At 47.2% G+C, this 13601-nt stretch overlaps 2 protein-coding genes across 2 annotated transcripts in view; both read left to right on the top strand.

Moving 5' to 3' along the window:
- The window catches only part of METRNL (meteorin like, glial cell differentiation regulator), a 43333-nt gene that overhangs the window by 13629 nt on the left and 16103 nt on the right, over positions 1-13601 (top strand). The window lies entirely within an intron of this gene.
- LOC148048136 (uncharacterized) lies at positions 2164-11887 on the top strand. Its single transcript, XM_087711157.1, has 3 exons — positions 2164-2828; positions 2911-4801; positions 11808-11887. Exons 1-3 carry the CDS (start codon positions 2175-2177, stop codon positions 11885-11887), a joined length of 2625 nt encoding a protein of 874 aa, XP_087567283.1. The 5' UTR covers positions 2164-2174.

Genomic DNA, 13601 nt, shown 5'->3' with positions numbered 1-13601 from the left:
GGCAGTACGGCACAACAGGCTGTATCGTAACAGAACACACATCCCGAGGGGTATTAGTGGGTGTCTTACCCTCACAGTACTTTTTCCCAAAGAGCAAGTCATCTGTGTACCACGTTTGGTTGAAATTTCTCAAGGCGTTCCAGAGTTATGCTGTAAAACACACACACACACACACACACACACACACACACACACACACACACACACACACACACACACACAGAGCCATTGATAGATAGATAGATAGATAGATAGATAGATAGATAGATAGATGATAGATAGATTAAGATCTTCTGTACTGTTTTCTTTTTCGTTGTATGTGAACACCAGTGGTGGGATATGACCAGTACGCCCCGGTACGGGTGTACCGGTGCCTGCTGGAAACACCAGGTACCATTCCGGTATGGTGCTTTGGAGGGTTTACCTGCCTGCCCACAGTCCTTACCTGTATTTGAACCGATCGGGGCTTCCGCGCACAGAGCATAGGCATTTGCACGACGCTCTGATGAGCAGCTGGAGCCGTCACAGAGTGTTGCGGATAGTAAGTACGAATGCGCGTGCTGTGCACGTGCATGTGGAAGATGCCCGGCCCCATTGCATCGTACCGATTGCACCAGGATCTGGAACCCATCACTGGGGAACAACATTGTTATGGGGGCTACAGCTAAAATATTGTCATGTTGACTCTTTAATTCCATTATCAGTGGATGGGATTATCCACTGAGCTACCAAACAAAATATTTCTTCCAATCAGTACCAGCTTCTTGGATTGATTCCCTGTCAACCAATACTCTTAGAAAACCCTGATAATTCCACTTATTTAGCAAGGAAATGAAGGTGTCTCTGATTGCATGCTATAAAAAAACAATCATAAATTCTTTTTAGTTTTTCACAGGTTTCACGTTAAAAAATATTGTGGGCTCAGGTGCACAGGAAAATGTTAAGAGCCTTTCTCCATAGTGAGGGGGGAGGAGTATCCAGGATGGGTTTGACCTTATCCTCTCGTGATTGGTTTGAGTCAGATAAGCTCTTTGGGCTCCGCCCCTTGGCAGTGAGCATGCCCAGTTTTCTGACTCAAAACCTTCGTGAGAAGTTGCTCATTCGAGAGCTCCAGGAATTTACTAGGAAAATTCAATTGGATCCGTCGAGTTTGCCTCCCTGCTTTATACACAGCCTCCTCCTGCAAGATTGGAACTGCCACTAGCCCCCCTGGGGCGGCAGGCTGCCCTGGACACTGAGGAGATCCGAAGTCTCTCAGTGAGGAGCTTGACCAGGCAGCAGGAGAAAGGGCAAAAGCCTCTAGCAGGCAGCCCCAACCGCTGAGGCTTGTAAGTCGCTGGAGCGCTCCGTTGCTCCCCTCAAGGGTTGAGCGAGGAACCAGGGCTTTCAAACGCCCTGGAGCGCCCGCGCTGCCTCCACGTGGCCAGAGGATCGTGAGGAAGCCGAAGAAGCTGTTCCTGGCCACAGCGGCATCGGAGGAGAGGCAGGAGGAAGAGAATCCGGCTGGGAGCGCACGTGGCAAGCTCTCAGGAGCTCAAGCCTCGCTTCAGGCACTTTTAAATTTCGCGCCCCTTTGCAAGCCGGTCGGCGCCATTTTGAAGCCGGGAGGACCCACGTGGTCCAAAATGGCGGCGCCCAGCAACTACCAGGAAGGAGAATCCCAGGCAGTTGCAAGCAGGGACTGCAGCCCCACCGGAGGGGCAGAAGAACAAGCACCCAGGTCAGTGGCTTCCCCAGAGACTGCCCGAGGAGGGGGGGGAAGAGGAAAGGCTAAATGCAAAACCAAGCACCTTTCCCCCAGGGCAGATCCAGAGGAAGGGAGGGGTCACAAGCCCTCCAAGCCCTCTAAATACGAGCGGAGGAGGCATAAGGCTTTAGAGAGACTTTGCAACCAAGCAGCCAGCCATCAGAACGCCCCAGGCAAAGGGGGGGAAAATTCAGGCACTCCCTTATCCAGCGGAGGCTCAGGGGAGAATCCAGCCCTGCCAACAAGGATCCCTATAGACACCTCGGGGCTTTGGGGCTCCACTCAGGGGTGGCAATCCCCTATCACCCCTACTGTGGGGGCAGCCTTGCCTACTGGCTTTCCCCTTTTGGGCAGCCCCCCCCCTGCTCAGGGGGGCTTCAGCCCCAACCCAGCTCCTCCCACAGGAGCCCCCAACTTCCAAGAATTAATGATGCAGGCTTTTCAGCAATACATGGCTGCAGCATTCCAGCAGCCACAGCCTCAGGGGGCCCCCCTCCCCCCCACCCCCAGGGCCCCTGAATTCCCAGAGGCCCAGGAGGAAGAGATTCACAGCTCCTCAGATTCATCCCAGGAGGACAGTGACAATGAAAGTGAGGAAGGCGAGATCAGAGAACTCAAGCTATCAGAGGATGAAGGCATGCCTCCTCCTAAACCCACATTCACTGGGTTGTTCCAGCCCTCACTGTTTGAGTCCCTGCTCTTCAAGGCCAAGGCAACGGTCAAGCTAGGCAACAGAGCAGCGGAGGCCACACCCCAACGCCAGGGCCTCTCAGCAGAGAACATCTTTGATGAGCAGGCCATCGAGGCAGACACTGTTCCTACGCCCAAGACCTTCCTAGGCCTGATAAGGCGCCAATGGGCATCTCCTACAAAGGGCCCATCACCCTCCTCTTCAGACAGGATGTTCTTCAATGTGGACCAAGAGCTGGCTAAGCTACTTGCACAGCCCACCATAGATGATCCAATAGTGGCCCTTCATACATCCACCAACATGCCTGGGGAGCCAGAGGATGCCTTGAAGGCGGAGGACAAGAAGGCAGACCTCACCTTGCAGAGGGGCCATTTAGCAGCGGCCTGGGCGGTGAAAGCATCCACCACAGCCTCTTTCATCATCAGATCTTCCTTGCTGTGGCTGCAGGAGCTACAGCAACGCACCCCCATAGCAGATGCCCGGTCACATCAGGACATCAACAGGCTGGCAGCGGCCATCCAGTTCTCATCGGATGCCACCCTGGCTGCAGCCAGATTCGCTTCCAGGGCGATCGCATCGTCGGTGGCATCACGCAGGCTGCTGTGGCTTCGACAGTGGCAGGTGGAGGTTCGTCACAAGTGGCGCCTGGCCTCAGCCCCCTTCACAGGGGACTCCCTCTTTGGCTCGGCTCTGGACCGGTTCCTGGTTGAGAACAAGGACAAGAGGAAGGTCCTCGCCACTGCCCAGAAGAAAGGCAGCTTCAGGTCAACTCCATACCCCAGACGCTCCTACTCCCGGGGTCAGGACTCTGGTTCCTTCTTTCGGGGTCAGGACTTCCTTAGGGGGTCAGAGGCAGGTTTCTCAGGAGGCAGGCAGTATCAAGGGGGATTCCCTGCTAGACAGAGGTACCCAGACAGACAGCAAAGAGGCAGGCAACAGAAGCGGCCCTTTCGAGGGGGCGGAGGAGGCGGAGGGGGGCGCTCCTTCCGCAAATATTAAAGCTAGGTCCAGCACTCTCCCCATTGGGGGGTGCTTAGCGCACTTCGCTGACCGCTGGGACCTCACCTCCTCTGACAGATGGGTGCAGAAGACCATCAGGCATGGCCTTTCACTCGAATTTCTTTCCAGTCCCCCGAGCTTCTTCCGGATATGTCCGGTTTCTAAGAACCCGACCCGGAGGCTGCTGATGCAGGAAGCCATCCAACACCTGTTGGAGATCCGGGCGATCCAGCCAGTGCCTCCAGAGCAACAGGGTCAGGGGCACTATTCCATCCTGTTTGTCATCCCCAAGGCCTCTGGGGGCTGGAGAGCGATCCTTGACTTGAAACGCCTGAACCGTTCCATTCGCTATAGGAGGTTCAAGATGCACTCCCTACACTCTATCTTGGAGGGGGTTAGACAAGGAGACTTTCTCACTTCCATAGACCTCACTGAGGCCTATCTGCACATCCCCATTGCCCAGGATCACCGTAGGTACCTCAGGTTCTGCTACATGGGTCATCACTATCAGTACCGGGCCCTCCCCTTCGGGCTGTCCTCGGCCCCGAGGGTATTCACAAAGGTAATGGCAGCGCTGGCAGCGCACCTGAGACAGGTCCCGGTGCGCATCCAATGTTACCTGGATGATCTGCTCCTGCAGTCATCTTCCTTTAGGGGCGCTCTGCAAGACCTAGACATCACCATGACAGTCCTGAGGGACCATGGGTTTACAGTGAACCTAGCCAAGAGTCACCTCCACCCCTCTACTAGTCTGATTCACCTAGGAGCCAGAATAGACACCCAGGCGGGCATGGTCTTCCTGTCACCCGACAGACAGATAGCGCTTAGACAGCTAGCCTCCTCGATAGCCAGGAAGCGCAAGGTGTCCCTAGCCACTCTGTCTAAACTACTAGGCACCATGGTCTCCGCCATTGGCATCGTCCCGTGGGCTCGCCTCCACACCAGAGATCTCCAATGGTTCCTCTTGCCGTTCCAGCGAAGACGCACGAGCTGTTCGCAGACCAAGGTACTTCTCCCGCTAGACGTCTCCCGCTCCCTGGCTTGGTGGACATCCCCAGCGATCACAAAGGGCGAAACCTTCTGGACACCAGACCGCTTGACGGTAACGACGGACGCCAGTCTGAGTGGGTGGGGTGCCCATCTGCTGGCTCAGATGGCGCAAGGAGAGTGGACTCAGGCGGAAGGGACTCACAACATAAACTGGTTGGAGCTCAGGGCGGTCCGCCTGGCTCTGTTACGGTTCCAGAATTCGGTCAGGGGCCAGCACATTTTAGTCCTCACAGACAATATCACTACCAAGGCTCACATAAACAGACAGGGGGGGACAAGATCAAGGGCCCTCATGAAGGAGGCCAAACGTCTGGGTCAGTGGGCCGAAAGGAACCTCCGGTCTTTGAGGGCAGAACACATAGCGGGGGTGGACAACACCAGGGCCGACTGGCTCAGCCGGGCCGAGGTGGACAACTCAGAGTGGAGGCTACAGCCTGCGATATTCGAGGAGGTGGCCGAGCGCTTCGGGCGCCCGGAAGTCGATCTGTTCGCCACTCCCCTCAACACTCAGCTCCCGAGGTTCTTCTCCAGGTACCGGACACGGGGGGCGGAAGGGACGGACGCTCTGCGGAGCTCATGGCCCAGGGGTCTTTTGTATGCCTTTCCTCCCTTGCCCCTGATTCCCAGGGTCATACGGAAGATCCTTCAGGAGGGGGCGGAAGTGGTTCTGTTGGCTCCTCATTGGCCCCGGAGGCCTTGGTTTGCAGATCTCCAGTCTCTGTCAGTGGAGAGGCCCTGGAGAATTCCCCAGGAGAGGATCTCCCTCAGCCAGGGGGCGCTGGAGCACCCGGATCCTCAATGGCTCCAGTTGACCGCTTGGCGGTTGAGCGGAGCATCCTGAGGAGAGACCTCTTCTCCCCCAGGGTGATAAGGACTATCCAGGCCGCCCGCAGGCCCTCCACAGAGCGCATCTATGGCTCCACTTGGCGGGCCTTTGACTCTTGGTGCAACTCCCGGGGGTTCCACCCCATCCAGGCTACGGTGCCTCAGGTTCTGGACTTCCTCCAGGCGGGCCTGGATAGAGGGTTAGCTCCTAACACAATTAGGAGACAGGTCTCAGCCATCTCATCAGTTCTCCTGTGTGGCAGAAACCAGAGCCTGACGCACCACCCCATGGTCAGGCAATTCCTTAAGGGGGCCTCCAACCTCAGACCACCTACGGTACACAGGTACCCTTCCTGGGATTTACACAGGGTATTGGACGCTCTAACGGGCGCCCCATTTGAGCCATTACAAACAGTTTCCCTTAAGTTCCTGACCCTGAAGGTGGCTTTCCTGGTGGCCATCACTTCCGCCAGGCGGATATCCGAACTGCAGGCGCTGTCCACCAGGGAGGATCTCTGTGTCTTTCACCAAGATAGGGTGGTGTTACGGCTGGATCCATCCTTCATTCCCAAGGTGTGCTCCTGCTTCCATCGGGCCCAGGAACTGATTTTGCCCAACTTCTGTCCAGACCCTTCTCACCCATTGGAGAGGAAGTGGCACACTCTGGACGTTAGGAGGGCTCTGAGGATTTACCTCAGGAGAACCAGGCCAAACAGGAAATCCGAAGCCCTGTTTGTCTCCTTCCAACCAGGATCCCTGGGTAATAAGGTAACTTCCACCACTATCGGCAGGTGGTTGCGAACCTGCATTGCCACTGCTTACCAATCGCAGGGGTTACAGACACCAAATCATATCACAGCCCACTCCACACGGAGTGCTGCCACATCCACGGCCTGGGCCACACAAGCATCCCTGGCCGAAATCTGCAGGGCAGCCACGTGGGCTTCCCCCTCTCCCTTTGTTAGGAACTATAAGTTGGACTCCTTTGCCTCGGCAGAGGCCTCGTTCGGCCGCAGGGTGTTGCAGGCGGTTCACAGGGCTGGACCCGTGCCTCAACAGGCCTGAGAGGGGGACATATGGCCTCAGGGATCTCCCTCCCTAGGGACGTGCAGGCTTTGGTACGTCCCATCCTGGATACTCCTCCCCCCTCACTATGGAGAAAGGGCGTTGGTACTTACCTGATACGCCTCTTCTCATAGTGGGGGGAGGAGTATCCAGTCCCTCCCTGACTATGTTTGTACAACTAAGTGTTATGTTCATTGTTTATATTGTTATTTAATTATTGATGTTGAAGACAATAAAAGCAAAAAAACTGAATCAAGAGTCTGGAGTGAATGATGCAACGAGTCGGAGAGAGTTCTTCGTCATAAAACTGGGCATGCTCACTGCCAAGGGGCGGAGCCCAAAGAGCTTATCTGACTCAAACCAATCACGAGAGGATAAGGTCAAACCCATCCTGGATACTCCTCCCCCCACTATGAGAAGAGGCGTATCAGGTAAGTACCAACGCCCTTTTTGGATATGAATCAAGGTATTTAATCCTTTCAGGACTGAATTGCCAGAACTTAGTGCTGGTTACAGTGAACGCCTCAATCCTGGTAATGTCCAAAACAGAGAGTAAAATAGTTTCAGGATGACAAATAACTATTTGGCCCAAAACCAACATTTTAATTAGGCTTTAAAGGGTAGCTGATACGCCTGGGCCAGATTCTGTTGTTTTTCACATTTTACTTTAAATGTAATCCTCTTTCCAATAGCAAAAAATCTAGAAGGGCTGGATTTTTGAAGCAGAAAAATGCCAACAGTTCTTAGGTGACCTTAAAGAGTCATGATTTGCCTTGGTCTTGAAGTAAGACTTGATTTTTCCGTCTTGTTTTTCCATGTTTGTTTCTATCTTTAATGTCTTTGCAGTTGTTGTTGTAATACTGTTTATTGCCTCTTGGAACACCACTCTGAAATTTCTTTGCTAAGTTCCTGAGATCCTTGTCTTTCTCGGGTTTGCATTTGGCATGGACTTCTCTTCTTGGCAAACTCCGCTGTTCTGACATCCAGTTTGTTTTCTTCTATTTCTTGATCTCTTTCACATTTATTCTGAAGAACCCCAGTTCTTTTCTGAATGAGACTCAGGACTTCAAAGCAACTCCTAGTGTTGTTCTTGACAATTACGTACACATCCTAAAGATCATACTGTGGAAACTTTTTGGTTTTGTTCTTCCACTTTAGCTTGATTCGGAACTTGCATGCGAGGAGCAGTTCCATAGTCACCTTCAGGACACATTTTTGCTGTAATAAAAGACCTCTTCAGTTTTCTTATAGCAATAATTAGTCAATTTGATTTTAGCGTACTTCCTCTGATGGATAAAAGTGTTGTTTTGATGGTTTGAAAACTGTATTAACAATGGGGGGGGCGGGGAAAGCCATTGGATTGGCAGAAATGAATAATTTATTCAGGCCATATAATCCAACCCCATTTTCTTCCTTCTCTTTCCAACTTTTTTTAGCCTCCAGTTAAAAGCAGCACAACTTCTTTGCCTGTTCTGTCAATTTCGGATTGAATTTTACCATAAAACTCATTCAACTCCACTCTCTCTTTTGTATCAACATAAACTTGTATAAATGTCATATTACTGAATTGCCCATGAAATCTGATTGATATTATTCAGTCACTGATCATGTTGTATTCAAGTACAGCTAGTCCTAGACTTTTAACCATTCCTGTATGACCATTCAAAATTACAACGGCACCGAAAAAGGTGACTTGTGGCAAGTTTTATGACCATTGCAGTACCCTCCTGGTCATATAACCAAAATCCAGGCATTTGGCAACTGGTTTGTATTAATGACAGTTACATTGTCCTGGGGTCATATGATTACCATTGGTAGCCTTCCCAGATGGCTTCCAACAAGCAAAGTCAATTGGGGGAAGCCAGATTATCTTAATAATCACATGATTCAGTTAACAACTGCAGTGATTTGCTTAAAATCTGTGGCAAAAAAGGTCACGAAATGGGTCACAACTCACTTAACAACTGTCTTGCTTAGCAACAGAAATGATAGGCTCAATTTTGGTCATAAGTCGAGGACTATCTATACTGTCTTTACTATATCTTCCTGACTATGAAAGCAATGTATTTTCTTTTTGTGTCCTGAGCAGTAAACAGTGTAATTTTCTGAATGAATGTGTTCAATTTATTTCTCAAATACTAATGTAGACATTCTATGTCTTATCCAAGTGCCTATGGGCCAGCATCAACTACTTGGCTGTACAATTCTGTAGGACTACATCGTCTTAAAAATTTCTTTCCTGAATGGTGGTATTAAGAGCAAATCATCTTATCCAATTCAATAAAAAAGAACAAGAATTATACAAGAAGCTAGTGCTAGCTTAGAACTGACTGGGCTTTTTAAAAAGTAAGGCTATGGGGTTATGTTTCCAATAATCTGTATCACGTTTTTCCAAATACTGGCAGAACCAGTTAGTGTATGTGGAAGATTAGCACAAGAAAGAAAGGTCTCTTTTATGGATTATAATATTTGATTTTATAGGAGGATCCATCACTGGGAAGGGAGAGTTTTCCTCATGCCACTGCTTTTGAGTATAACATACTTTGAAGCTGAAAATGCAGCTTTTTGCATTATGTTTCTAGGGGCCTAAGTTGCTTTAAAATAATCTAGAGGAAGTGACACTATCCTCTCATATTTTTCATCATTTTTCTTCTAAATTTAAGCCCCCCCAGAACAATTGAATGTCTACTTGATACCTTAGAAAATAACTTAATCCCTTTTTTTAAATGATCCACTGGAAGTTAGATCAGCATTCTGATCATTACCAAGTTAGAAGGCTAGAGAAATCAGTGGCATATTAACAGAAATATGGCAAGCAACAGATAATAATAATTAAAATTTCTAACTGAATATTGCCAACAAATTTAAAACATGACATAGTAGTAAATAGATTGAAAGAGGTCAATGTGTATATCACCCTGGTGGAGGCTTATATTTGTGGTCACTAAAAGTCATGGAACATAATGACGAGAAAGGAAACTGTCATATTGTCATATTGTATTATCTGAAGATGATGTGGTTATGCATGAAATAGGATGGGCATATGGTCTTCAAGTTGAGTCTTGAGTCCCAATTATTGCCTCCAGAAGTTGTAAATGCTCCAACACTGGAAGTTTTTAAGAAGCTGTTGGATAGCCATTTGTCTGAAATGGTATAGGATTTCCTGCCTAGGCAGTGGGTTGGGCTAGAAGACCTGCAAGGTCCCTTCCAACTCTGTTGTTCTGTTCTGTTCTGTTGGCTTGATGTATAAAATTTACTTATAAGGTTATTAAATTTAATATCTTAGTGCTTATCTCAGTGGGACTTAAAACTGAGTAAACAGGCCTAGGATTATATTACAGTTAAGGTGATAGACTGAAGACATTTATCTGCCCTTGAGTAGAGTTGAATAGAATGGAACAGGGCACATACAACTAACCCTAACCCTAACCCCGGAATCCCGTATGTACTTGGATGCTAATAGAGATCTCTATGCACTTCATTCAGATGTCCGAAAGGAATATAAGCCATTGAAAAGCTCTTTGCAAGCTTATCCAGGAATCCAGATAAGATGGTGATTAAACACACAACCATTTTTGTTATTAGGAAAATACTGAGCAGAATTGCCAGAGGCAGACACTTCAGTGCTTAGCTGCGGCTCTTTCTGTAGCTTATATGGATATCAGTGTAAGCTTAATTGATGTTAGTTCTAGAATTTAAATTACCAGATCTTGAGTTACGTGACTGCTTATAACCAGAAAGTACCTAACCACACTAGAACAGCCAAATAACACTGAAATAGTCCAAGAGTGGCAGAGTTTTCTGAATTTCTGTGGTCAAGAATATTCTGTTGTCAAAATGACTCAGAGGAGTATGTTCTCTAAGGTCGCTTTGTCATACAGTTTTCATTCCATTTTGGAAGAAATTGCTCCAGGACCTTTTACTCTCTGATTATGCTGTTTTAGTCAGCAGTGGCCCTGGACTATTTTGAACATTGACTACGGCTTTAAATGTTACAGTAAATTGCACAATTAAGTGACACAAATCTGAAATGAGTCCAAATCCATGCCTTCTCAAACCTATTCCTTTTTAAAGAAACAATATAAAATATTGCTTAGGTTCTTTTAAAAAGTTCCCTTTAAGGCTTATTTACACTTTGATCTTTTTTTCACCAACTTGCTTTCCAAGTTTAAGTTTAACCAGCTTCTAGTCATTTAATTCAATTCCACTCCAATCTGGATTCCATATGAGGTTGAGACATTTTACTGGAAGGATTCCAGCCTGGGTTAATATATACAGTGCTTGCTGTTATTGTCCTGATACCAGAGGCCAATGGAAAGTTATTTTTGTGCTGGAGCGGAATACCAGATAAGAACTTTTATGTACTAAAGAACAGGAAACTTGTGGTGAGCTACTTTCTTGTACCTTTTCCCCCCTCTTCTTCTTTGCATTTGAAGACTTTCCCTCTCTGCTCTTATCAAAATGAATATTTAGTAGAGATGGAATTCCTAGTTTCTGAAAATGACGGTTGTTTGAGTCAGGAAGCAATAAGATATGCCTCCAAGCTTCGGAGGGTTCACAGTAGCCTAAGGAAATTGATACCTGAGCTGGTCTCACAACTTCAGAGCCACTAGTGCATGTGATTGTTCCACAATACCACATGTGAACAGAGCACATTGATTGCTACATCACTGGTAGATGTCATAATAAATGACATCTAGTAATGGATTATTAATAGGGATGGGGAGTGGTTAGCAAATTAAGAAGTTTATTAGCTTTGAACTTCACAAATGAATTGGTTCCAAACCAACATTGCACTGGTTGCAGTATGAGCTATTTTACCATTGGGAAGGCTCCTCTGCAACTTTTTAGACACAGTTCTAATCACAATGACAGAGAGTTAAGCCCCAGGCACTACCAATGCCTCAGTGCTTTCTTTTTCTCTTGCCAGATGTGATTATTGTTGGGTTGTTATTTTTGGTTTTAGCCCCCGAAATATTTGAACAAGATGAAAAACATATCTGCTTTGATTTTCAGAACAGAGTAGATAGTGGATTGTATACTGTATAACCTTAGCAGTGAGCCACTGGATAGTCAGATGATGATTTCTACCCTGTCTTTTGGAGGAATCCGCACAAAGCAGTCTACAAAAAAAAATGTTGCTGCAATCCTTGTGGGAAAAGCACACTTGAAGGATCACATATTCAGGCTTGCTTCATAAAAGCCTATTTCTTTTTACTGTTCAGAAGTCAAGGATATGCCAATTAAAAATAATTGGTGAGCCAAGAAGATTGTAGTAATCTCTCCACGCTGTGTCAAACTACAATTAGAAGAAGGACTGAAATTATGAGAAATTGGCATTAACTTTTTCAGGTCTGCAGAATGTCTGATTCACTAACTGCACTGGAGCCTTTTAACGTGTAACCCTCCCTCTCCCCTGTATTTTTACAGTGTCAAATAGGAAGCAGAAGCAGGAAGCTTATCGAGTCATAGTGGGCAAACATGAACAGTTGTGTTTGGGTCACAGATAGAGCCATGCCTGGAGTATCTTTTAATGCAACATATGAATTGTGGTGGATGACAGAGGAGGATAAGATCAGACCATTTAAATAGCTGATACTTATTTACCTGATTTTGGTGAAAACTTTTCCTTTTAAAACTGTACCCCATTGAAACTGTGGGTCTAATCCTTTTGCAGAAAGATTTTAACAGAAACTACATGAAACCAAGTTAGACGTCAACAGGATCTTTGATTCCTCTCACACTATTAAGAGTTTACATTCATTTATAGTCCTCTAGGGAGCTGTATGTGCAGGGTTTATCCCTCTTGAGTTGCAGTAGCCCATCCCAGCTGAAAACTGAGCTTGCAAGCCCATTTTCAGAGTACTCCGGCCACCACAGGCACCCCTGACATAGTGATGTCAAGCTGGCCACTCCCCTGCCCCCTCAAGGTCAAACACAACCCTGATGCGGCCTTCAATGAAATTGAGTTTGATATCCCTAATCTAGAGTATCCTTATGAGATACTAAGCAGTGAGCCATGGTGCTTGTCAAATTTATGCCTGGCATCTTAGTTTTCCAAATTCTTCAGGAATTTGCTTCCAGTAGAAGCTCATTGATATAATGAGTTTTAAAGAGCTGTTTAATGCTAGGAGCTATTTCTGTGTGTAAAATACACCTGCTGTACAATACAGAAATCAAAGTCTAAATATACTTATACATAAACTCTAGGAATTGAGCCTTTTTCAAATAAGTGGAAATTTGGCCATTCTCTTCCTTGCCTGGCAATTGAGAGCCACCTCTCTAGTGTTTACATAACTGTTCCATCTAGTCCAGTGATGGCTAACCTTTTTGGCACCGAGTGCTGAAGCACACCTGTGCACTGGAGCACCGGAACCCAGAAGTGAACAGCTGGCCCGTGTGCATGTGTGTGGCAGCCAACTGCTCTTCTGGTTCCATTGCATACATGCACGCTGGAAAGCTGCTCTTTTCCGGATTCTGGCATCTATGCGCACTAGCCAGCTGCTCTCTTCTGGGTTCCAGCGCATGCCGGAACCCAGAAAAGAACAGTTGGCTGATGGGCATGCATGCAACGGAGAGGGCGCATGCGTGCAACAGAGAGGCCTCTGTGTGCTACCTTTGGCACATGTGCCACAAGTTTGCCATCATGCATCTAGCCTGAAAAGGGTTGAATTCCACTGCCAGCTTCAGCTTTTATACTACCATGACTGTGGTTGAAGAGACTTTAGAAGAGCACATTAGAATGGAGGGTTGTGGGGGGGGGGGATCAGGTTACACACACCAAATTAGAGCAACACTCTTAAGAGACATGCCTAAGTAGCACACACTATGAATCAAGCTTGGGTTTCTATATTCTCCTCTGTTTTCCCTGCGTGTGATGATTTCTGGGTTTCTAATATCAAGGCAAATATGAGTTAGCTTGAATTTCTGAAGAAGCTAGATTATTTTTCCATAAAGTTGGAAGTGGAAGAAGCTAGCTCACATAAGGCTTGTTTTTCTTTCTTTCTTGTCAGACACCAAGCTACTATCCCATGGGAATTCTGAAATACAGTTTAGCCCTTAAACGCTTTTAATAAAACATTGTAATCCCAGTAGGCATAGTTCTGTCTTGGAAACAGTTTTACACATTGAGTATTCAGAAAGTGGATTTTTCCCTTAATGTTTTCTTTGTCTTGCGGTAAACTAGGAGTCCTATCAAAAATCAAAGGGAATTAAGGTTAATAA

Source organism: Thamnophis sirtalis, unplaced genomic scaffold (assembly GCF_051295495.1).
Source record: "Thamnophis sirtalis isolate CommonGarterSnake01/CBP01778 unplaced genomic scaffold, rThaSir2_p1.2 scaffold_3, whole genome shotgun sequence".
In the NCBI taxonomy this organism is placed as follows: Eukaryota; Metazoa; Chordata; class Lepidosauria; order Squamata; family Natricidae; genus Thamnophis; species Thamnophis sirtalis.
The sequence above is the reverse complement of the archived record's forward strand: the minus strand, read 5'-3'. Positions and strand labels throughout refer to the sequence as shown.

What these genes read in the sequence shown, in the direction of transcription:
- LOC148048136 (XM_087711157.1), top strand. Translation starts at nt 2,175, where the DNA reads ATGATGCAGGCTTTTCAGCAATACATGGCTGCAGCATTCCAGCAGCCA. An exon ending in ATTTAGCAGCGGCCTGGGCG is followed by an intron (nt 2,829 to 2,910) that starts GTGAAAGCATCC and finishes GCACCCCCATAG; the next exon opens with CAGATGCCCGGTCACATCAG. An exon ending in GAAGGAGGCCAAACGTCTGG is followed by an intron (nt 4,802 to 11,807) that starts GTCAGTGGGCCG and finishes GTATTTTTACAG; the next exon opens with TGTCAAATAGGAAGCAGAAG.